This window comes from Artemia franciscana, chromosome 21 (assembly GCF_032884065.1).
Source record: "Artemia franciscana chromosome 21, ASM3288406v1, whole genome shotgun sequence".
NCBI lineage: Eukaryota > Metazoa > Arthropoda > Branchiopoda > Anostraca > Artemiidae > Artemia > Artemia franciscana.
The window spans coordinates 19,558,957-19,583,822 of record NC_088883.1 but is presented as its reverse complement, the minus strand read 5'-3'; the positions used below and the strand labels follow the sequence as shown (position 1 = coordinate 19,583,822).

General features: G+C 36.8%; 1 protein-coding gene across 3 annotated transcripts in view; it reads left to right on the top strand.

Moving 5' to 3' along the window:
• The window catches only part of LOC136040613 (retinoic acid receptor RXR-like), a 59,374-nt gene that overhangs the window by 25,820 nt on the left and 8,688 nt on the right, over positions 1–24,866 (top strand). For 2 of the 3 annotated variants that reach the window (XM_065724890.1, XM_065724889.1), the window contains exons 4-7: positions 3,604–3,769; positions 12,024–12,170; positions 15,032–15,155; positions 23,102–23,326. In XM_065724890.1, the coding sequence (XP_065580962.1) occupies positions 3,604–3,769; positions 12,024–12,170; positions 15,032–15,155; positions 23,102–23,326 (662 nt within the window). Of the gene's footprint in view, positions 1–727; positions 855–3,603; positions 3,770–12,023; positions 12,171–15,031; positions 15,156–23,101; positions 23,327–24,866 lie in introns of those variants that run through there. The other variant, XM_065724891.1, reaches the window with a different exon arrangement.

The following is a 24,866-nucleotide window of genomic DNA, read 5'->3' as shown; positions in this document are numbered from 1 at the left end:
ACCAATGTTTTAGATAATTTTTTTTTGTTCGACCGAGAGGGGACTCACTGGGCACTTTTGTGTACACCATATGGAGCAAAGGTAACAGGGATGGAGGCGCGTATCCTTTTATATCTAAAGGCGCTAGTGGGTCCCCCTCAATTTTATGGTGGCTTTGTCAGAAAAAAAAAGAAAGAGCAGAATTCATGAAGTAACAGCTGACCAATCACTTCGTACTTTAATTTCTATTTATTGAAATCTTTCTCCAGAGCTAAGATTTTCTCTTATCACAAGGCAATGCATTCTTGGCACCTAATCATGATTTTTCAAAAATAAAAACGAAAATTAAAGTGTCAAAAATTCTTCTTCGCCTATACGGCGTCAGATATATTCCTGCAAAATGAGCCCTGTCCCTCTTGTGTACACAAATTTAGTTCTTTAAACTCTCTAGACGTGATCTACAGTTAGAATTCATGCAAAGAAAGTATTCTTGTCTATAACTATCTTGCTGTATTTCTTATCTTGTTAACTCTATAATAAAAAAAGAAAGAAACAGCTAGTAAATCGAACTTTCAAATCGCTTTTACTCTAATCTCTTCCTCTAAAGCTAGGACTTTCTCTCTCAATAGGTCAATGTACCCCTGGAATCCAATTAAAAAAACTTCAATCAAAAAGAGAGAAGAAAAGAATTGTGAGAAAAGAGTATCTATCTGCCCCGACGTCAGACAGGCGATAAAATTTTATCTTGGCTATTAGAATCGGGAGTACTGACCTCAGGTTTCAGCTCAGCCCCAGGCCTTTTTCCTTTCAGTTTTCTATTAGAACTAGGTGACATCGGATGGTTTAGCTATGATCATACCTACAGGCTATGTTCTGTGAGTAGCTCTCTTATTAAATGGTCATTGACTCGATACCAAAACACAATATGTAAAAACCATTTTTTAGTGAACGTACCAAGTTACATAGAAAATTAACTGATTAATGAAATCTAAACAAGTAATGGGTCTTGTTATGATTTAACTTGCGATAAACTGAAACGAGACTTGTTGTGGATTTCCAGACTCCATTAATCGGTACAGCAAGGTCGATACTGGTATATTGTGTATCCTAATCAAACTATGAAAAATGAAAGGAATGTATATTATTGTATAAGCATTTTAATTGTCGAAAATCCAAGGATTTGGTTATTTTATGTTTAGATTTTTATTTTACATTAAACCTAAATAGCATTAGCTATATTTGTATTGAAAAGGATGGCACATAGTGTTTTGAATCGGAATATATTAAAACGGAAACTTTTACACACTTCTAATTCTTTACCAACTGACAGTAATATATTGTAGATTTAACCTTAAACAAAACGAATTTGATGTGTTTTTATTTGGCTAACAACTGTTTTATGTGTCGTCTATTTAAATGACTGCTGGAAGTACATTATTTAGCCCTTGCATTTATTGTTGTGTCTTTCGCAAAAATCCAAGTAATCGTGAAAATAGATGACATAATTGTTATCGACGGTTTGAACTAGAGGGGGGGGGGCTCTAATGTTTTTTAAAAAGCTTTTTCCTGTCCAATTTAGATAACAAATTTCACCTTTGACACATATTTGGTCAGTTTTTTAGCTTTAGGCTTACGCCTACTACCCTTTCCACTTTCAGATGCGGTCGATCGAGTGTAATGTATCCGAGTGTAATAACTCACCGGGGGGAGGGGGTTTCTAGAGCAGTGCTATAACCTGACATAGCTATGTCTGGACAAATGATATTTATTAAGTTTTTCTGTCTTCCGTGGAAGAGTAAGGGACCCCCCCCCATTATGTCTCTTTCAAAATGTTCTAAGATGTACGTGGGCTCATGTCCAATTCTGTACTTCACTGCTTTAGAATGAGGGTTATTTACTTGCATTTTAAAAAGAAAATGAACGTTAAAAAAAAATAATAATAATATTTTTCATGGACTTGATGTCCAATGCTTCCCAATGCAATGCCAATATTTTCTGCGCGGGTGAATTTTCCGGGGGAGAATAGTTAGTGGGGAATTTTCAAATACTTTTAGATTTAAAACACGATCGTTATTCGTATATGGGGGGATCCGCTTGGGTGAATTTTCCAAGGAGGGGGAATTTTCTTTGAATTTCCTTTCTCATGAAATCGGAGCAACGCGCGATGGGCAAACTAATAGAGGATAAATAAATTTTTGCTGTAAAGATCGAATCGGCAGGTGCCTCCTCTTTATTTAAGATAACTCGGGATCGTTAAAGTTCCGACGGCGATTTTTACCTTCTTTGAAAAAAAATGTTTTTATTAAAATTAAATTGGACAAACACTGTAGCTTAGGCTCTATAGGGAACGCAGTGAAACGTTTACCGGCACACATTAACTTATGATGCAACTTACTGGGGTTGTATCTTCATTTCAGGTTGATGCGGAGAGGAAAATTTCCCCCTAGGACCACCTACTGGCCTGTAAATTTGTTTTTTCAATTTTGACCCCACTATAGAAAAAATGCTTCCATCGTTCGAAAATGTTCCGTGCCGAAGCTCTGAATTGAGTCACCCCGGAGTATAAAACGCACGTTTCTTTAATATGTATGTGTGTTGTATTTGTTTTGTTTATATTTTTACTAGAGAGGAGTTGTGAAGCCAAACACACTACAACGGCATTCTTATATAACATTTTTCAATTCATCTGGAGCGCTGATTTTTATGCAAAAGAAAAATTACGGGTTCGAATTTGAACTTTAAAAAGTAATAAACGAATACAAATTAAAAAGACACATGATAGAAAAAGAAGGAAAAAGCTGTTTAGACTGTCCCTTCCCTGGACATATCGACATATGTACGGTTTGCCTACTGTCGATTTTTAACCATCCAGTTTGCTCCACAGCCGACTTTTCGTGGTCCAGTGACGAAATGTCAAACCTTGTGACAGTGCAATGTATAGTGCTGTGCCTTGCAACTCTTGGGTCTGCTTTTAATATATGCTTGTTACAGGACCTTCTCTCTCTCTCTCTCTCTCTCTCTCTCTCTCTCTCTCTCTCTCTCTCTCTCTCTCTCTCCCTCTCTCCCTCCCCCCCCCCTCTCTCTCTCTCTCTCTCTCGAGTGGCGACTCTTCAGGTAAATATACCCCACAAACTGACAGAATTCTTCCATATATTGTCCTCAGGTAGCTTTGTAAGAAGATGAGCCGTTGGTAACTCTGTCGAAGTATTGGATAAAACGAAATATTAAGCTTTTGGATATAGGACAGGCGAACATATCCTATACATTCACAAGAATGTTGATGAAACAGGATATGAGAGATTAGAACTTTGGTGGAAGAGGATCTTTGAATCTGGAGTCTGGTAATTTTATTAGATTCAATTCCAGAGGGACTCCCTTCCCTGAAAATGGTTTAAAGGATCATCTCCCGCCATTTTTTATCTTATCTAAATGGTCGGCATCTAATCTACCCCTCAAGGGTCTGAACTTTATGCACCTATATTACTTATATGGTTTATATTATTTTTTACATAAATATCACCTTGGTTGGTGATAGTCACGTTCATGGCATCAAGCAGCTTGACATTACCTGAACGAAGAGCTATTAACTGCTATGAATTAATTTAATTTTGTCTCTTTTTTTAGTTGTGAAGGATGTAAAGGGTTTTTCAAACGAACAGTTCGGAAAGACTTGACCTATGCCTGCCGTGAAGATCGTCAATGCATAATTGATAAAAGACAGAGGAATAGATGCCAGTATTGCCGATATCAGAAATGTCTAGAAATGGGAATGAAAAGAGAAGCTGTACAGGTAATGGTATAATGCATGAGTACTTCTTATCATCTAGAGTCGACACTCTTGACGGGGCTCTAGATCTTTAAAAGCTTTTTAGTCCTACTTTTATTTCAATAGAGATGCTAAGTGACGCCCAGAAAGAAATTTGTCAATCTATTCTTGCTTTGACAGGTGATAACTTTCAATAAACTTTCCAAGTTCAAAAATTTACACTGTTTATGAGACTCATTGCTTCTGCTTTTGGTACTTATCGGTTATATAATAAACATTATACAATTTCGATCGCAAATGATGCGAGCATGACACAAGAAACTGGTCAAGCAACTTTTTTATACTACACAATTAACTTTGGTTTGGTTGCAAAATAAATTGTAGCTATATTTTATTTAAGTATTTAGTTTTTATATTGGTTTGTTTTGATTTATGCAAACAAATTTGGGCTATATATTTGCACATTAGGTGGGGTGGGGGTAAAGCATAGCATATATTAAATACAGCAATGGTTTGTTTGCGTATTTAATATATGCTATGCCTTACCCCCCCCCCCCCTAATGTGCAAATATATAGCTCAAATTTGTTTCTAAACTATTATATATTCATCATATTTTGTTTCATAAGCATTAATCGAACATCACTTCCCGAGTGTTTATTATATAACCGATAAGTACCCTGCTTTTTCGCAGATAAAACTATACAAGCTGCCATACAGCATTGTAGTAATTTAAAAATTAGCTCCTGTAGAGTTAATTTTTTAAAATCTTTAGAAATTACTGTAAATGATGACTAAAATTTGTATACTGTTGATACCTTTCAAAAGGCTGTTTTCGGTGACCATTTAATTTAATTAACGGTTCGACTATTTTGTGGATAGAATTCTAGGGTAAATGGAGATTAATAGGCGGAGTTGCCCGAGAATAAGGAACCTGCACCTTTAGAAGATACCCCAGGGCGTCCTGTATGTAAGCACGTTACTGGTTCTTTCTTCACTGGAAATGCTGTCTAAAAATTTGATTTCCTTAGTTAAATCATTAAAGGTAAATTGAAGAAAAGTTTTTTTTCTAAAAGTTATAAAAAAAAACTATGATAAAATTGAGCCTAAACAGCATAGAAAATGTCGACCGTCTTCTGGCTGTTTTTCTATCTCCTTAGGTTTGAATGGCTATGGATTCTGAGTTAAAGTAGAGGGGACTGTCTTTAAAATCCGATTTATCAGCAACTGAAGGAAGTGAACGTTTCGTAGAAGCAACCTTAACGTAATTAAAAATTATTCCTTTGTTTATTCATTCTATTACTTCTGTGTTAAAGGAAAAAGGATTACGGAACAAACACAACAAGAGATGATTTTTGACATATTTTGTGGGCTTACAGCCTACACTTGATGTTCAAATTATTTTCCATCTGTTTTTTATGAGGTCATAAGGATTTCTGAAAAAAGTTTAGGGGTAGAAAGGTGAGAAAATTTTTGAAATATTGAAATCTAAAAATAAGATGGAATATCTTGGGAAAGAGTTTTTCTGTAATTTACAAATAGCCTCGTTTACATTTTGAGATCAAAGAGCTATTAAACAAACGTTTAGGAATAATATACATGTTTCCTCATTGACCCGGGCTCTCGGACTCGGCTTAAATTTTTTGCTTTAAAGGATTTTTGGACAGCGATAAAATTAATCATCTTAAAATTATAGTATTATCTCCCACCTTTGATGTCAGAAAAGACGAAATCAGGTCCCACAATTACTTGTCTATCTGTCCCTCTGTAAATATTTAGCACTTACTTTCTTTATACTTGAATCAGACGAAATCTGGGCGGCAGCTCTCCCAGACTCGAAGAAGTTGAAGACGGTTGAATTCCCATTCCTTCATTGTGGGTCTGTGGGCTGACTATTTCTTGTCATTCAGGGTCCTGCCGGCGGCCCTGGTGATGGAAACCATGGATTGATTTGACGTGCGTTTTGACACTGAGCTCCATTTCACAACGATGACGAATCGAGTTGCTCGACTATCGCTCACCCTATAGGAAGCCATGTATTTGCATTAGGCATTCATGGTCTAAGGCGTTCAATGGTCGAAGGCGTTCAGTGCATATACTTCTGTTGCTTTTGAAAGCCATGTCTCGCAACCGTACAGGAAGGCAGGTCGCACATGGCTTCATAATATGGGATATATATATACAGGTTTAATATAAATATCCCGCTTCCTCCATGGGGTCTTTTGGGTCGAGTGAACTATGTTTGATAGTTTGATACGCAAAGGAAAGGTGATGTTTTTTTTTGTAAAGAAATTAGGCAATACAGAGGTCTAATAAAAGTTGAAAAGAGGAAATAAGTGAAATTAAGAAAGGAAAAAACGATGATTAAATAAGCATATGCGGAAAGAGAAAAAGTGAGACCTCCAAAAGCCACTGAATTAACGGTACATTAGCTAAAGACTTTGAGTTGCAAGTTAGGGGCTTTTGGAAAGCTTCTTTCCAAAATGGCCTTAAGCTAAAGTTTACGCTTTAAAACAGCCTCAGTTGGATCAACAAGTTTTCTTCTATCCCTTCTGCAGCTTTTCAGATAAAACAGTAGACAGCTTAATTCTGACTTAAGCTGAATTCTGCTTGGGAGCTAAATTTGATATCGCTTAGCAAAATGTGCATCCTCATCTTTTTTAGTCTTGACCTGAAGAGTATCGTGTCTACTATTCTTGGTTACAATCTACAGTCCAAAAATCGTAGATTTTAGGATCAACTTGTTGAATTTGTGACAGTGCGTTTTATTAAGGTTCACGTAAAACTCCCTGAAGTCGCCCTCCATGTTTTGCTTCATGAAAAATCCCCCTTCTTGCCCCAATAAGAGTTTCCACTAAAATATATAGAAGAAAGTTCATCCCTAATATAGTTGAAATTTTAAATCAATAGCCCTCCTTCTCACTCTACTTTTATCTTAGAGTTTTAGTGTTTATTTTTCAAGTGCGTACTTCGTAATGCTTGCTAGATAGAACTTTGTTTAATTTTGTTTTTCTATGTTTTAACTTTATGAGTTTTTATCGATTGAATTTTTATTGATTGTAATTCTATAATTTTGTACTGACACTAAAGTGCGAATTCGGTTCTTTTGGGATTGTGATAGCCGCTTTTTTATGACACTTGGTATTAACCAAGTGACATATAGCGATCGCAAATTCTGTCGGTCGGTCTCTCTGTCTGTCCCGGTTTTGCTAGTTTAGGCACTTCCAGATAAGCTAGGACGATGAAATTTGGCTGGCGTATCAGGAACCAGACTAGATCTTTTACCCGATTAGACCATCTGGGGGCGGGCAGAAGAGTGGGAGGACGGTTAATTCGGAAAAATTAGAAAAAATGAAGTATTTTGAACTTATGAACGGGTGATTGGATCTTAATGAAATTTGATATTTAGAAGGATGTCATGTCGCAGAGCTCTTGTTTCAAATCCGGCTGGACCTGGTGGCATTGGGGGGAGTGGGGGGGGGGAACCTAAAATCTTGGAAAACGCCTAGAGTGGAGGGATCGGGATGAAAGTTGGTGGGAAAAATAAGCACAAGTCCTAGATACGTGATTGACATAACCGGAACAGATCCGCTCTCTTTGGGGGATTTGGGGGGGAGGGTTAAATATGAAATATTGAAAAAAATTGATATTTTTAATTTATGAAGGAGTGATCGGACCTTAATGAAATTACATATTTATAAGGACCTCGTAACTCAGATCTCCTATTTTAAATCCCGACCGGATCCAGTGTCATTGGGGGGAGTTGGGGGGGGGAAATCTGGGAAATGGCTTAGAGTGGAGGAATCGGGATAAAACTTGGTGGGATAAATAAACACAAATCCTAAATACGTGATTACGGAACGGATCTCTTTGTTGGAGTTGGGGGAGTGGGTAGTTGAGAAAAATTAGAAAATATGAGGCATTTGTAACTTACGAATGGGTGATCAGATCTAAATGAAATTTAATATTTAGAAGGATCTTGTGCTTCAGAGCTCTTATTTTAAATCACGGTCAGATCCGGTGACATTGGGGGGCGTTCGAGGGGGAAACTGGAAATCTTGGAAAATGTGAAAATTGAGGTTTTCTTTATCGGTCCAAAAGCGATCGCTCAGGATCATTTACAAAGAAGGCAAAATTCCATACTCCTTCCTCCTTAAAGCTGCACGCATTACCACCTTAAAAGAAAGGAGGGAACAAATTTGCCTGCTTTTCGCTAAATCAGTCATTTCCAATCCCCGTACTGAGGACTTACTCCCTGATTTTCACAATCCCATTAGACTCCGACTCCCCCGGTCAGCCTCCTTAGCAATCCCAACTTACTCTCCGATCCATGCTGTTATAGAGAGGTTTCGTAAAAGTTTCATACCCTTTATTCTTGAACACCTTAATAATAATTCGTGATTATGTAATTGCCAAATTCCCCTTTTCCTCTATTGCCGTTTTTATTTTTTTGATTTACTGCAATGTTTTTGCAATTTAATTGTTAAGTTTACTGATTTGCCCTTTATCTTTGATGATTTTGTTTTTTTAATTTCTTTTTAATTTTAAGTGTTTGACTTAATGTACTGTTTTGAATTTTTTTTTTCTTAGCTTTTACTGACATATAAAGCGAATTCGGCTCTATAGAGCTTGTGATAGTCTTTTGAAAATAAATATTATCTTATCTTACGAATGGGTGATCTGATCTTAATGAAACTTGATAAATAGAAAGGTCTTATGTCTGAGATGCTCTATTTTCATTTCGAACCGGAATCGGGGACATAGGAGGTTGGAGGGGGGGGGGACAGAAATCTTGGAAACCGGAAATCTTGGAAAACACTGAGAGTGGAGAGATCGGGATGAAACTTGATGGGAAGAAAAAGCACAAGTTCTGGATACGGGATTGACATAATTGCGACAGGTCCGCTCTCTTTGGGGTGTTGGGGGGGGTGTTAATTCGGAAAAATTAGAAACATTGAGGTATTTTTAACTGAAGAACGGGTGACCAGATCTTTATGAAACTTGATATTTAGAAGGAACTCATGTCTCAAAGCTCTTATTTTAAATGTCGACCAGATCTGGTGACATTGGGGGAGTTGGATGGCGAAACCAGAAATCTGGGAAAACGCTTTGAGTGGAGAGGTCGGGATTAAACTTGGTGGGTAGAATAAGCAAATGTGATTGACGTGATTGACGTAACCGGACTGGATCCGCTCTTTTGGGGGTGTTTGGGGGGGGGGTCCAGTGCTTTGGCGAGTTTGGTGCTCCAGGATGTGCTAGGACGATGAAAATTGGAAGGCGTGTCAGGGACCTGCATAAATTGACTTGAGAAAGTTGTTTTCCCGATTCGACCATCTACGGGGGGGGGGGAGGGGGTTGAAAGGAGAGGAAAAATTAGAAAAAATGAGGTATTTTTAACTTACGAGTGGGTTATCGTATCTTAATGAATTTTGATATTTAGAAGGACCTTGTGTCTCAGAGCTTTTATTTTAAATCCCGACCAGCTTCGAGCCTCTGATTTTCCTTTTAAATCAATCTATTGGTTCTTAGAATTTTGTTAGAGCTCATGCTATATGAGCTCTTGGCTCTTGGCTCTTCCGACATTGTTTAGATTGACCTTGACATATTAGTGATGTTATTTCCACTATAACATCACTAATATAAAAGAAACTTCATTGTTTTTTTAGGTACAAACAATAAGCAGGAAACTTAACAAGTTTTCTGCTTCATTTTCAGAGTTGTTGCAGCTCCAACATTCCGTTCAATTGCTGATTTAAAACAAAGTATTTTAATATAAGCTTAACATAGAATAAGTAGCTAACCTTTTGCAACTCATAATGTTTTACCACTACTCGGTGGGATAGCGAATATGCCTCGATGTCTTTGTGCTGCGATATTATTTGGTGATTTTCCACGCATGAAAATTTTTTCAGAGCTAAACAAGTCGTCAGTCAATGGAAGGAAATTTGTAAGTTGAGTAGTCACCTCTTGTGCTTGCCGTATTGAAACCTTTTCGCAATTTTCTGCAAACCTATTGAATCATTCGTAATATTCTGTTTATTGAAACTTTTGGTTGGTATCCCATTGTTATCGTTTTAATTAATTATAGTTCATTTCAATTGTAGTTAATTTTCGTTTCATTTCATTTAGTTTGGACTAGTTGATTTTTGGCATTCAATCTGGTCTATTTGTTTTGCTCTTTCAGTGATTTTTCTTCTTCTATGAACAAAAATTTCTGCGAATTCTCTGTTCGTTATTTTTTGCATGTGGTGAAATATAACTAATTTGAAAATCTTCTTTTATTATGTTCTCAAATTTTTTTCTCCAGAATAAAAGCTCTTTTTAAAAAGATTAGCATGTGGCGCAACAATTCAATGAGACAATGAATAACATAACTACTACTACTACTACTAAAAACTCACTGCAGCACCAAGCCGCCTGAGGCCAACACAGCTACGCACGCTCCTCCTCCAACCTAATCTATTTAAAGCCTCCCTCTTTACACCCTCCAGGAAGTTCCCATTTCCTTTAAATCCTTATTTATGACATCCTCCCAACCCAGACAAGGACGACCTGCTTTCCGTGTAGCCCCAGACGGTTGGCCAAAAAGGACAATCTTCGGTAATCTGTCATCTTTCATCCGTAGAACGTGGCCTAGCCATCTCAACCTTTCTTTCATTATAGCCCCAGAAAGCGGGATTGAACCACACTTTTCGTACAACCTACTGTTTGAAATACGGTCAGTCAGCCGGGTACCCAGAACAATCCGTAGGCAATTTCTCTGGAAAACATCTAGTAAATTTTCATCTTTTCATTTCTAAATAACATAACGCCCTGACTAATATAATTACTTGTTTTTAGATGTTAAAGGAACTTCGGAAAAAGTACTTAAAAGGGAAGAAAACAATCTTTATAACGTTTCATTTTTAAAAATAATAGTTTTAGACACGCTCATCAAAGGGTACTTTATCTTCTCCCTCAAAACTATAAGGTTTATTGATTTTTCCAATGTCTTCTAATATAATTCTCTATAATTTGGCTATTTACTGCTTTTTTGAAATTGTCCCCAACCCCTAATCCTTACAGAAAAAAACTCATTTGTACATGTCTAGATGCTCTTTAGTTCGTTTTTTTTTGAAAAAGTTCAATTATTTTTGGACGAGACAACGCGATGGCATCACTGTGGCACTTGGTATTCACCAATATTGGTATAAATTGCTGTCGGTCTGTCTGTCTGTCGGTCCTGCTTTTGCTAGTTTGGGCACTTCCAGATAAGCTAGGACGATGAAAGTTGGCAGGCGTATCAGGGACCAGACGAGATTAAATTAGAAATAGTCTCTTCTCCGATTCGACCATCTGGGGGAGGGGGGGGGGGAGCGAGCGAACAAGATAGTTAAGAAGAATTTTGTTTGCCCATAAAGCAAACGTTTGTCCTTGTTAAGTATGGCTTTTAAGGTTATGATTCTCGTCCAAGGCATATCAGGGACCCAACCACATTAAATTAGAAATAGTCGCATCCCCGGTTCGACCATCTGGGGGGGGGGGAGTGGAAGGACGGTTAATTCGAAAAATTAGAAAAAATGAGGTATTTTTAACTTACGAACGGGTCATCGGTTATTCTATATTTAGAAAGACCTCGTGTCTCAGAGTTCTAGTTTTAAATCCTGACTGGATCCATTAACATTGGGGGGAGTTGGAGAGAGAAACCGGAAATCCTGGAAAACGCTTAGAGTGGAGAAATCGTAATGAAACTTGGTGGGAAGAAGCTCTTGGCTCCTCCGATCTCTTCACAAGTGCCATATGGGCTCTTGGCTCTTGTTATACCAATTGGATAAATCGGAGTTTGGAAACTTGTTTTTCGGAATTCAAAACCTAAGTTTGATAAAAATATAATACCTTAAAAATAAATTTGGGCTATATATTTGTACATTAGGGGAGGTGGGGTAAAGTATAGCAGGAGTGCATGCAAAATGTGTTAGGTACAATTATTCTGCATATTGAAGTAAGAATTGTTTTCTAACTTCACACTGTCAAAATACTTTACCCCCCCACCTTAATGTGCAAATATATAGCCCAAATTATATATTTCCCATCTATTTTGTCACTTTTCCTTGTTTTTTCTCACACTAAGTAAAGAAATCAGTTCTGCGGTACGTCAGTGGATGAACAGTGGTCGGCGCTATAGCAGACAAGTACCTTAGATTCTTAATATGATGAAGTAAATATTTCAAAAGTATTTAGTCTGTTTGTGTGAAAAAAAAATGTGATTTCCAGCTTGAATTGAGTAATTTTACTATTTAGGAGGAAAGGCAAAGAAATCGGGCCGATAGAATTGGTGATAATGAAGTAGAGTCAACAAGTGGCAACCAATACGATGTCCCTGTTGATCGGATTATTGAGGCTGAGCAGCGAGGCGAAGGGAGAGAAGATCAATTAGTTGCTTTTGAGGTTTGATTTTTGTATGACACACTTAATCTTTTGTTTTGTGGAGGGGGAATTGGTACGTTACAAGACGATTTGCTAAGCTACCCTGGGCTGTTTCAAATCAAAAGACAACTCCATAATATGGTTTTTGGGTAGTCGTAGGTAAAATAGTTAAAGCCCCAAGATACTTTCTGTTTAAGTGTAAGTAAAGTAAAAATGCTGAAATTGAGTTAAAGATTGATAAAAAAAAATATATAAATCGATAAAATGTTTCTGTTTTAACTTTTGGTCTAAGACACAATGATTGAAGTCAAATGAATCCTGGGTAAATAGACTTGGATTAGAACCGTCTGGAGACTTCGATTAGAAACTGATTAAAACTGTTTGGAGACTTCGATTAGAACTGTCTGGAGACTTCGATTAGAACTGTCTGGAGACCTCGATTAGAACCGTCTGGACACTTCGATTAGAACTGTCTAGAGACTTCGATTAGAACTGTCTGGAGATTTCAATTACAACTGTTTGGATGCTTCGATTAGAACTGTCTGGAGACTTCGATTAGACCTGTCTGGAGACTAGATTAGAACTGTCTGGAAAACTATTTAATTATTGCAATCATCAATTACTATTACTGGTTAAATTTCGTTGAGCAAAAAAAAAAAAAAAAAAAAAAGACTAAAAACACTTGTATAATCTTATTGAAGCTAGTCTAATCCAATCCAACCGAATATAACATGAGTTAAGGTAGTTTCTCTGACATTAAAATGTTTTGATTTATAGCAGCTTGTTCTATTTAATGTATGGAAAACTTTTATTCAGAATATACGCAAGAAATGTGTCTGTTTTGCTATTATGGAAATCAAAATCTGCCCCATTTGTTAGTCACTGGCAATTCAAAGATATTTTTTATTTGAATATAATAAAAATACAAACTTATTTCCAAGAACTTGCTCCCAAAATTATTCTCTGATGTAAATCTTCTGTAGATGGCACCTTAGGTATACTAGACAAGCAAAAAAAGAAAAAGAAAAAAGGATTTTTGAGTTGTCGGAGCTAGTTAATTTTTAAAAGGTTGGATTAGATTTAATTTTTGGCATAAAGCATGGCTATGTGGAGACAAAGACGTTTCGTAGTGAAGGAATTGAGTTGACCTAGGCCTGTACACAGGATTTCATTTTTGAGGAGGCGGTGCTAATTCGTTAAAAAAGGAAATACCGAAGAAAATGTGAATTGAATGGCAAATATAACAGATTATGGTAAAATTGTAAAAAGTCACAAGATTCTGGTGCAAGGGAACCCTGACTCACAAGCTCTTAACCCCAGTGTCCGTGCTAGGCTAGATTCCACAGGCGGTGTCTACCATACCCCCCCCATTTGCTTGAGATTTATGTGCCTCATGATTTATCAGGTTTTCCCAAGGATTCACTTATTTTAGATGTTTTTTGAAGCTGTTCCCCTCCATCCCCCCATGTGCTGATAACAAATTTTAAAGACCCTGTTCATTATTAATCTGACTACCCAAAAAGGTGGATTTCTGTAGATCAGGTACCTGAATAAGTATTTTTGTAGTCTCCGGAATGGTTTTTCAAAAATTGTCTTCTTAAATTTAGTCATTCCAGCTTACATATGAACCGAGCCGTTCTAGCCGAGGGGTTAGCGTGCTAGACTTGAAATCCTTTGTCCGTGTGGAAAGGGGCTCGAGTCCTGGTGGAGCTGTTTATTTGGTTTGAAACGGGGGTTAGCGCGGTTTGACTCTGGAAGCTTAGCCAGAGTAGAACCAGCTCCAAATGGACACCTGGAGAAATCTGGGAGAAAAACACTGCAATCGTCGGGGGATTTGCCCCTAACTATGGATTGTACTCCCTCCTGAAGACAGTTAATCACGAGAACGGTATCCATCCTACGCAGACCTAGTGGACAACATGCAAAAAAGTTTTTTAAAGGTTCAAGTATATGAACCTCTATTCCTGGAGGTATGAATAGAACAGTAGTACCATATGGTCAAAGATAACTGAGCTGTGACAAATAGATTTTAAATTGAACAATTAATTTTTACGTACAATTGAAGAACGATGGAAGTTCCCCTTTTTTGCAATAAGTATTTTAGCAGTTTCCTTCTCATCAAGTCATTCCAATCCCATTTTTGAGAACAAAGCAATATAAGATGAGAGGAATATTGATCAAGAGGAGCTTACATCAGTGGGTGAAACAAATTTAAAAAACGCACAAAATTCAGGTCAATTATCAGGTCTACGAAAATAAGGGGGAAGTCTTAAAAATCGTATAATTTGGGAAAGTTTCTCCTTTGCATTTGCCTGATTTTAACTCAAAGCATATTTGTTTGAGGAGTTGTCCCCCTCCACACCTACTGATTTAGGGTTTGACACCAAATTTCTGTAATTCTTATGTCTGCCTCCTACTTTAACCTTTACGTGTTTAAATATAATGCAAAAATTACTTAAAATCAAATTCATTAAGTTAGGAAAAAATTGTGGTAGTATCATAGAAATAGCACAGGGAAGAAACAAAAATCAGAGGGGTGAAGTGGGTGAGAAATAGGTTAGGTCTTAACTAAAAACACCTGTAAAATCGAATTTCTCAAATAATTTTGTTGGTTCTAGCAGATACATTAAAAAGGGGGCAGGGAAAAATGTTTATCCCCCTCCCCCTTCCCGAAAAGAAAACCCATTCTTAGCAGCCAACGCTTAACTTGTTAGGTGAGGATTAAATCTCAAGTCTTGTCCAATTTGAAAGACCAAGTCCCGCCATTAATCTTTGAGTTTTGTTTATAAAACCATTTTGAAGTTTATATGTAATTTCTTTACATCTCTTCAAGCTTGTATCTTGCTCCTTCCATGTATCGGTACTATTTTTTCCCCTTCTAGAATGGCAATACTGATTTGGTTCAAACATCTGATAAACAATTATATCTCTTGGTTGACTGGGCCAAACATATTCCTCATTTTTCTGATTTGTCTATTGAAGATCAAGTTCTTCTCCTTAAAAGTGGTAAGTTTTTTTTTTTATGCCATAAAACCCTAAGAATGAAAATCCAATGGGATTTTGTATGACATTACAATATGTACAAAAAAGAAACCCAAATTAGAAATATCTGCCACTAGTATGTCAAGGTGTTGAGTATAAAGTGTTTACGTAAAGTTTTTGTGCAAAAGTCTAATTTCCCAAAATTTTGTTGATAGAACTCTTGCTAGGCGATGAAACCTATACATTAATCTAGTTAAACTAGCATGCTATAAAACTTATATATTAAACTAGGATTTTGTATGTCATTGCAGAATATACAAGAAAAGAAATAGTTCCAAATTAGAAATATCTGCCACTAGTATGTCAAGGTGTTAGGTATAAAGTGTTTACGTAAAGGTTTTGTGCAAAAGTCTAGTTTCCTCCAATTATGTTGATAGAACTCTTGCTAGGCAAATAAACCTTTACATTAATCTAGTTAACCTAACATGCCCTAAAACCTATATATTAACGTAGGATTTGTATGTCATTGTAGAATATACAAAAGAAGAAATAGTTCCAAATAAGAAATATCTGCCACCAGTATGTCAAGGTGTTAGGTATAAAGTGTTTACGTAAAGTTTTTGTGCAAAAGTCTAGTTTCGCCCAATTATGTTGATAGAACTCTTGCTAGGCAAATAAACCTTTACATTAATCTAGTTAACCTAACATGCCCTAAAACCTATATATTAACGTAGGATTTGTATGTCATTGTAGAATATACAAAAGAAGAAATAGTTCCAAATATGAAATATCTGCCACCAGTATGTCAAGGTGTTAGGTATAAAGTGTTTACGTAAAGTTTTTGTGCAAAAGTCTAATTTCCCAAAATTTTGTTGATAGAACTCTTGCTAGGCGATGAAACCTATACATTAATCTAGTTAAACTAGCATGCTATAAAACTTATATATTAAACTAGGATTTTGTATGTCATTGCAGAATATACAAGAAAAGAAATAGTTCCAAATTAGAAATATCTGCCACTAGTATGTCAAGGTGTTAGGTATAAAATGTTTACGTTAAGGTTTTGTGCAAAAGTCTAGTTTCCTCCAATTATGTTGATACAACTCTTGCTAGGCAAATAAACCTTTACATTAATCTAGTTAACCTAACATGCCATAAAACCTATATATTAACGTAGGATTTGTATGTCATTGTAGAATATACAAAAGAAGAAATAGTTCCAAATAAGAAATATCTGCCACCAGTATGTCAAGGTGTTAGGTATAAAGTGTTTACGTAAAGTTTTTGTGCAAAAGTCTAGTTTCGCCCAATTATGTTGATAGAACTCCTGCTAGGCAAATAAACCTTTACATTAATCTAGTTAACCTAACATGCCATAAAACCTATATTTTAACGTAGGATTTGTACGTCATTGCAGAATATACAAAAGAAGAAATAGTTCCAAATAAGAAATATCAGCGACTAGTATGTCAAGGTGTTAGGTATAAAGTGTTTACGTAAAGTTTTTGTGCAAAAGTCTAATATCTCCAAATTATGTTGATAGAACTCTTGCTAGGCGATGAAACCTATATATTAACCTAGGTAACCTAGCAAAAATATTGCTTCACATTTGTTTGTTTTGTTATTTATAATTTGAAAATTCTATCACCCAAATTAGTTGTTTATTGATACAAATTTAAGAAATTAGTACAATTTGGCACCAGTAGCATGGTGTACAAAAAATTCATTGTGATGAAATTTTCATCCCTAGAGGAACCGGTGCCAAGTCCTTATGTTTCGGGGGTTTTGGAGTCACATTGCGGCTCACATCCCAATTCAGATATTGTTCGGTTTATTCCCAGTGTTTCCAATTGTCTATCCCACAAGCTTTGTCACCACCATCTTTTTCAAGAAGAAAGTACTATCGTTAGAACCCAAATTTCAAGATTACAAACTAACTGGCCTATTTCTTGTTTGGAAAATTACTACCTTTTGTAGAGTGAACACAAAACCTTTTCTTTCAGTAAAATTTGTCATCTTTTTAAATTCCTTCTAGAGTTTGGAGTTCTGGTCTTTTGATTGACAATACTTAGCAATTTAGTAGAAAATAGTTAACAATGTTTCTTTTTTCTAGTGTCAATCAGTGATTGATTGGTATTTGATGTTTTTTTCATTAACTATTCTGAGTTCAGTTTATTCGTATGGACTTCTGTTTGTTCACTGATGTTTTAATGAAGCTTGCCAAAAGCCAAGTCTATTATGTTTCTTTTGCAAAATTACCCTCTTCGGAAGATTTTTCAAACATGAACATTTCTCTCTTTAGAATGATTTCAACTTTTTCATGTTGAATTCTAAACCCAACATTTTATTCTTCTTCTTGAAGCATCGGCGTCAATTACAAATTAGAGTTTTTGGAATGTCTACGATCACTGTGTTGGCTTCAACTGTAACCGGTTTTTAATTGGGACTAATGTAATTAAATATTCCCCTTGACTGAAAACAAAATTAATTATAAAATCTTGTTATCTTTACTAAATATACGTGTTTTTCATTATTGTTCTTGGAAAACTCTTTGGAATTGTACAAGACGTTGGAAACTTTTCGTCTAAATATTCAAGCCAAAGAGCCTGTCATAAAAATAGATAATGATATTTTTATCTACATATATATAAAAATAAGTTGTCTGTGTGTGTGTGTGTGTGTGTCGAGTGACGTCATGTTTGTGTGTCGACTGACGTCATTTTTGTCGACTGACGAAATTACAGACCGGGACATCGGGACACAAATGACGACCGGGACACCGGGACATAGGGAATATAAATGACGACCGGGACACTCAAAGAGAAAGCGACCGGAAGACAAGGAATGTTCGATTAGCAATCACCATCAACAAAGCACCGGTACACAAATGACGAACGGGACACAGGGAATATAAATGACGACCAGGACACTCAAAGAGAAATTACAGACCGGGACACCGGAACATAAATGACGACCGGGACACAGGGAATATAAATGACGACCGCGACACTCAAAGAGAAATTACAGACTGGGACACCGGGACACAGGGAAACAACAACAACGGGGGGCACAGGGGGATATATAAATGACGACGGGGACACAAGGAATGTTCGATTAGCAATCACCATCAACAAAGCTCAAGGGCAATCATTAGAATAATGAGGTATAGATCTGAATACAGATTGTTTTTCCCATGGACAATTATATGTTGTATGTTCAAGAGTCGGTAAACCTGACAATCTATTTATATGCGCAGACAATGGGACAGCCAAGAATGTTATATATTCGCAAGTTTTACGTAGTTAAAAATATATGTATATATATCTATCTATATTCACAGGTGGGGCACAGGGACACAACTACAATGGCACGTAACTAATATGGCGCGTAACGACTTACGCGCGCGGGGGGGCTTGGGGGCACGAAGCGCCCCCACCAACTATGTGTTATATAATAATAATATAATGATACTGTAATAATTAAGTTGTAATTTTTAAGTAATAAAATAAGCCTGTCGGAAAGATTGGAAAATGTAACCGTTTTGTATACCCTTTTGTGAGGACAGGAAAAAAAAAATATATTGCGTCATTTCCACAGTCATTTCTTTCCCTCTCTCCTGAAAGAAAAAAACAGCTAATTCTTTCTGAAAGTAAAACCAAAAAAGAAAAGAAGAGAAAGGAAGCAAGAAAGAAAAAAAATGAATGAATGAATGAACTTATTACCCGTAAAAGTATAAAAAAACACAAAGTACGGAGTATTATAAATAAACAAAAACGATAAATATGAAAAAATTCAAACTAACAAAGACAACGTGAACTAATTAGCCAGTATCAATATCGAAAAAAGGCTACAGAGGGTCATAAACGTGAATAAAATTAATAGTCTTTTTACATAAATCATCATTGAAAGACTGAATCCGAGAAGGCACATCGATTAAACCAAATCGAGCAATGACTTCTGGTTTCGGCGCCATCTAGGAAGCCAGAGGAGGAATATCTGAAATAAGCCGCACGTAGAGTATGGGAATTTTCTTACGAAACAAATGAGCCATACCTGATAAAAACAAAAGCGCAGGGGCAAAATAAGCATTATAAATCATGCACAAACCGTTGCGGCTGTAACGGCTTTTGTTTGGGGATATTTTCCCGTAAGCGACACGTAGGTTTTTCACGGCTTGATTCACTAGGGATGAACAGGTAGTGTAAAGTGTTGGGCCGGAACACAGGCCAAGCAAACTAACTAAAGAAGAACATGGTAGAACTGCAGTCCCAGCAACGAGTGGAACGACTGCATAAGGGCTTTTCAAGGAGGCACACTCGTGCCTCTATAAAGAGGCGACACACGACAATGTTAAGCGATCTTCGGTTCCAGTGGTCGCAGACGGATGGGGAGGGATGCATTTCGTAGCCCGAGCTCCAACTAAGAAACCTGCAAAATTTCATCCCCCTCCAACTTTTTCTTCATGGGGAAAATCTGGCCGAAAGTTTCGACCTGTCAACCCAAGCCCCCCTTTAACGTTGTCCGATCGGGCTGAAATTCACAGGTTAAGGTCCCCTAGGGCCCAGGAGCTTATCCGCGAAATTTCAGCTTGATCCGATAACTCCTTCCCTGTTTTCCAGAAACCACGCATAGCCACTTAAAATTCATTTACTTTTTTTTCCTAGACGCCTACAGGTCACATCCGACATCGGATCTGGGTGTACGAAGACTCATTCGATGCGGAATTCTCCGAGTAAGTGCCCATGAAAGTTTCGTAGGAAAATCTTAACCCCCCGAAAGTTTCGACCCTCCAACCCCCCCCCCCCCCCCCCACCCCTTTTAACGTTGTCCGATCGGGCTGAAATTCACAAGTTAAGGTCCCCTACGGCCCAGGAGCTTATCCGCGAAATTTCAGCTTGATCCGATAACTCCTTCCCTGTTTTCCAGAAACCACCCATTAGCTATTTAATTAACGTATTTCTCTCCATAAGAGCCCATGTTAATTTGAAATTTTTAAAAGCTATTGAGAAGTTATATTCATACAAATGCAAGTTATTAGCTCAGTTGCTAGAGCGTGAGACTTTTAATCCTCGGGTTAAGGGCTCAAGTCCCTTACGGGCGGCTTTTTTTCACAACATCAAAAAAATTTTGATAACACCTGGACAGCTTATCATTTGAGAGATAACAGAATATTAGCTTCTTATGAGCAAAAGAAACATTTCGGTCATTCTATCTATTTTTTTTTCTATTTTATACAATGATTTAAAAGCGGGGGGGGTTCCTCTCCTAATTCCTGTACGAGGAGTACTCCTGTACGAGGAGTACAGGAATTATTAAATTACATCTACCATGGATTGTAGAAAAACGTACAGAAATAATATGAAAAAAACTTCGTTTTCTTAAAGAGTTAAAGAGGCTGCGTCCCAAAGTCGAACCTTAAAACATACAGGAATTAGAAGAGGCAGTTGGGGGGCTGCCGCCCCCCAAACCCCCAGCTTTTGAAGACTCTTTTGTACAGGTTTTTTGTTTTTTTGCTAACCCCCCGCTCTTGGCTTCGGAAAGGCCATCTTTTAATTAACAAAAAATTGAAATGAATGAATAATGGAATAACTTCGAAAAATGTTAAACACAAGAGGACAGGAGAACCATTGCGCCGAAACTAGTAATTAGTAACAATGAAGTCCCCCCACAAAAAAAACCTGTCCAAAAGAGTCTTTAAAAGCTGGTGGTTTGGGGGGCGGCAGCCCCCCAACTGCCTCTTCTAATTCCTGTACGTTTTAAGGTTCGACTTTGGGACGCAGCCTCTTTAACTCTTTAAGAAAACGAAGTTTTTTTCATATTATTTAAAACAAATAAACTCGCATTTAGACGCATTAACTGACGGTCCAATCTTAGCAATCCACGGTGAGTCCGGATAACAAGTAGAATGTTGTCTGCATATGCAACAGAAGACAAACCAATATTACTATAAAAAACAGAACTTTTAAGGGGGCGCAGGCACGATGCAAGCACACATTTAAATATAGTAGGAGACAACACGGCACCTTGCCGAACTTCCTTATTAATTTTTACTGGGTCAGATATTCGGCCATTCCAGGAAACTTGAATTTCAGACTTTAAATGCCAAGAAGACAACAAACAGAAGGATTAACACCAGAAGAGGCAAGGGTAAATAGAGCCTGAGAGTGCCCAATATTGTCGAAAGCCCCAGAAATGTCAACAGTAAGGCAGTATAGACATTTTAGTTTTTACAGCATCTTTCCTGAGGCGGCTTAAAACATGATGTGCATGGGAGCAACCGAAACTTTTCCGAAAACCAAACTGAAAAGGCGTAAAATCACAATTCGACTCAATTTCTGGTAGTAAATGTTCAAACAACTTACTTAAAAAACACGATACTGTAATGGGACGATAATTTACAAATGACGTGTGGTCCTTGCCTCGCTTTTGAATAGACGGCTACAAAGGAAACTATCAGGAACAAGCGACTGTGCTAAGTAAGACTGGAAAACCGCTAATTCTTTCTGGAAGATTCAACTTGATCCTCTAGCAGTGAGACAGCGCAGAATAGACTTACAAAAACAACGTTAAAAATTTTCACATTCAATGAAACCAAAATCATGTAAAAATCTTCAGTGGTATATATAGCAGTTTAGACAATTGTATGGACAAACATATTCAACCCCTATGACTGGCTGGTATTGAGAAAGTGAGAAATTCTGAAGTAATATTGCAGTTGCATTCTGTTTCCGTGGCTACCTCAAGTTATGTGAATTTCCCCTTTTATCATTTATTTTTATTTTAAATGTTTGAAAAAAATCAATGCCATTCTACTGAATTCAGACCGATCTATACCAGCTAGTTAAAAATAAATAAACCCATTATTATTTGCCTTCTTTTATAAACAATTTTTCGAAAAATCTATTCTTCTTAAATGATTACTGCAACCTTTGAAGGATTATTTTGTCTAAATATTCAAGCCAAAGAGCCAGTAATAAAAATAAATAACTGTATTTTTATATTATGTAATAATAATATAAAATATAAATGATACTGTAATAATTAAGTTATAATTTTAAGTAATAAAATAAGCCTCTCGGAAAGAAAAGAAAATATAACCGTTTTGTGTACCCATTTATGAGGACATGAAAAAAATATTTTGCGTCCTTTCCACAGACTCAAAATTTGATTTTCTTTCCTTCTCTCCTGAAAGAAAAAACAATGAATTCTTTCTAAAAGATTCAACTTGATCCTCTAGCAGTGGGGCACCACAGAATAGACTTACAAAAACTACGTTAAAAATTTTCACATTCAATGAAACCAACTGACAGTAGAATAATGAAAATGCTCACTTAGCCTGTAGAATCTATTTTAAAACTACACACGATAGTTTTCAGAGCTGAAGATTAGTGATTGGCTGAGAGTTACGGGCATTAAGCAATTATATCTTGTATTGCTTAGCAATCATTTTTGTGAAATTCACGGACCATATGTCTTTGAAATTTCATGCTGCCAAAATTTGATTCCAGGCGATGAAGTATTAACGGGCATCTTTTAAACACTTTCTGGACAACTGCCTTTAAGAATTCCCTTTCAAAAATTTGCCATGCGCATGGCAAGAAAAAAGGGAAAGGAAATATTAATTTGAAATAACGAAAAAATGCAGTGTTGACCCTCTAGATAATTTCTACATTTGTGTATTTTTCATTCAAGCAATTGATAATTTTAGCCTGACAATGTTGTTTTTATGTAAAAAAGATGTGAAATTACGATTTTTGTAATTAAAAGTGGCATGCGTGGAGCATTTAGCTCTTCTATCATTTAGCCCCTTACTCCTGAAGTATTTCCGCTTTTTAGTTTGTTTTTCTTTGCGCAACAAAAAAGGTCCTCTTTTTATTTTTGTTTTTCTTTGCAAACATCTAAGCTGAATATTCACATTTGATGTGCTTTAGTATTGAAAACATACGATATAATAAATGTGTTATTTTTAGGCTGGAATGAGCTATTAATAGCAGGAATATCTTACCGATCTGTTGTTTTAAATGATGGAATCGTTCTGGCCACAGGTCTTGTTATTGACAGGAGATCTGCACACTCAGTTGGCTTCGAAAATATTTATGAAAGAATACTTGGTGAACTTGTAGCCAAGTTCAGAGAAATGAGGCTTGATCTTGTCGAGCTGGGATGCCTCAGAGCCATTGTTTTGATGAATCCAGGTAGGTATGCCGGCATTAGACATTTTTCTGGGCTGTTCTTCGGGTATAATATCAGAGACAGGTTGTCCCCGAAGGGTATGGGAGGGTGTCATAAGGAAAGATTTAAGGGAAACGGAACTTCTTGGGAGGGCGTAAAGAGGGAGGCTTTGAATGAAGATGGAGGAGTGTTTGGAGCTGTGTTGGCCTCAGACTTTTTTCTGCTGTGGTGAGTTGTTAGTAGCAGTAGTAATATGTAGCTTTCTAATTTTTGTACTCGATGTGCAATTTGCAGTTCGCCTACATGAAAAAAATCATGCTATTGGTCCTTGGTGCTTTGGTCTTGGAAAGCGAATCTGCATCCTTAGTATAAGGCGAACTTGGCTCGGGCCGTCTGGATTTGAAAGATAGATTCGCTTTCCATTAGCCTTCGCACTCCTTCCAGGAAAGAGTATATAGAATCACATGAACTGAATTTACTGCTTAAATTAAAGGAATACCGTTCTTATTGAATAATGAAAATTTCTAGATATGTATGGGGCAATATCACCTTTGGTCATCCCCTATTAGCTCAAGAGTTTCATCCTGGAACAGCATTTATTGCTGGGATCCAGAAGTGCCTCACACAAAACCAATAACATAAGGTAGTAGATCACAGGCTATTTGCTTTAAAGGGTCATATGAGGAACTCAATTGCAAGGAGATTGAAGCCCCCCCCCCCATTACAGTACAATACTGGGTTTATTGAGTGCTTAGCTAAAGTATCAAGAAAACATCACAAGGCTTGGGAATCCCCAGAAACATGAAATATACTTACTATTAACTGAAGTAGATACAAATAGTTATTTTGTAATAAATTGGTCTATAAAATTTCTGACTATCAAACAGTTCGTGGTAACCAACTGCAGTAAGGAGCGACCCGGCTCAACAGTAACTGGAACTTTAAAAAACGGAATTTTGATACCAATAGCTATATAAAAAAATCATACTTTTAGGTTGAATTTAAATATATAAGTTTCATCAAGCTTAGTCTTACGTATCAAAAGTTAAGAACCAGAGAAAATTTGCCTTATTTTAGAAAATACGAGGAAACCCCCTTAGAGTCATAGAATCTTAACGAAAATCACACCATCAGATTCACCGTATCAAAGAACCTTACTTTAGAAGTTTCAAACTCCTATCTAGTAAAAAGGTGAAATTTTGTATTTTTTGCCAGAAGAAAAATTATGGGTGCGTGTTTATTTGTTGTTTTTTTTCATGGGTGATCGTATCGACCCAGTGGTCCTAGAATGTCGCGAGAGGGCTCACTCGAGAGGAAATTAAAATTTATATTTCTCTTTTGAGTGACCCAAAAAATTGAAGGGTAACTAAGCCTCCCCCCCCCACCCTTTTTTTTATAGAAAATTTGCTTTTTACGAAAATGTAGAATTATTTTTTTTTTGCCAGAAGACAGATCCCGGGATGCGTGTTTATCTATTTTCTTGTTTTTTTTTCCAGGGGTGATCGTATTGACCCAGTAGTCCTAGAATGTCGCGAGAGGGCTAATTCTAATGGAAATCAAAAG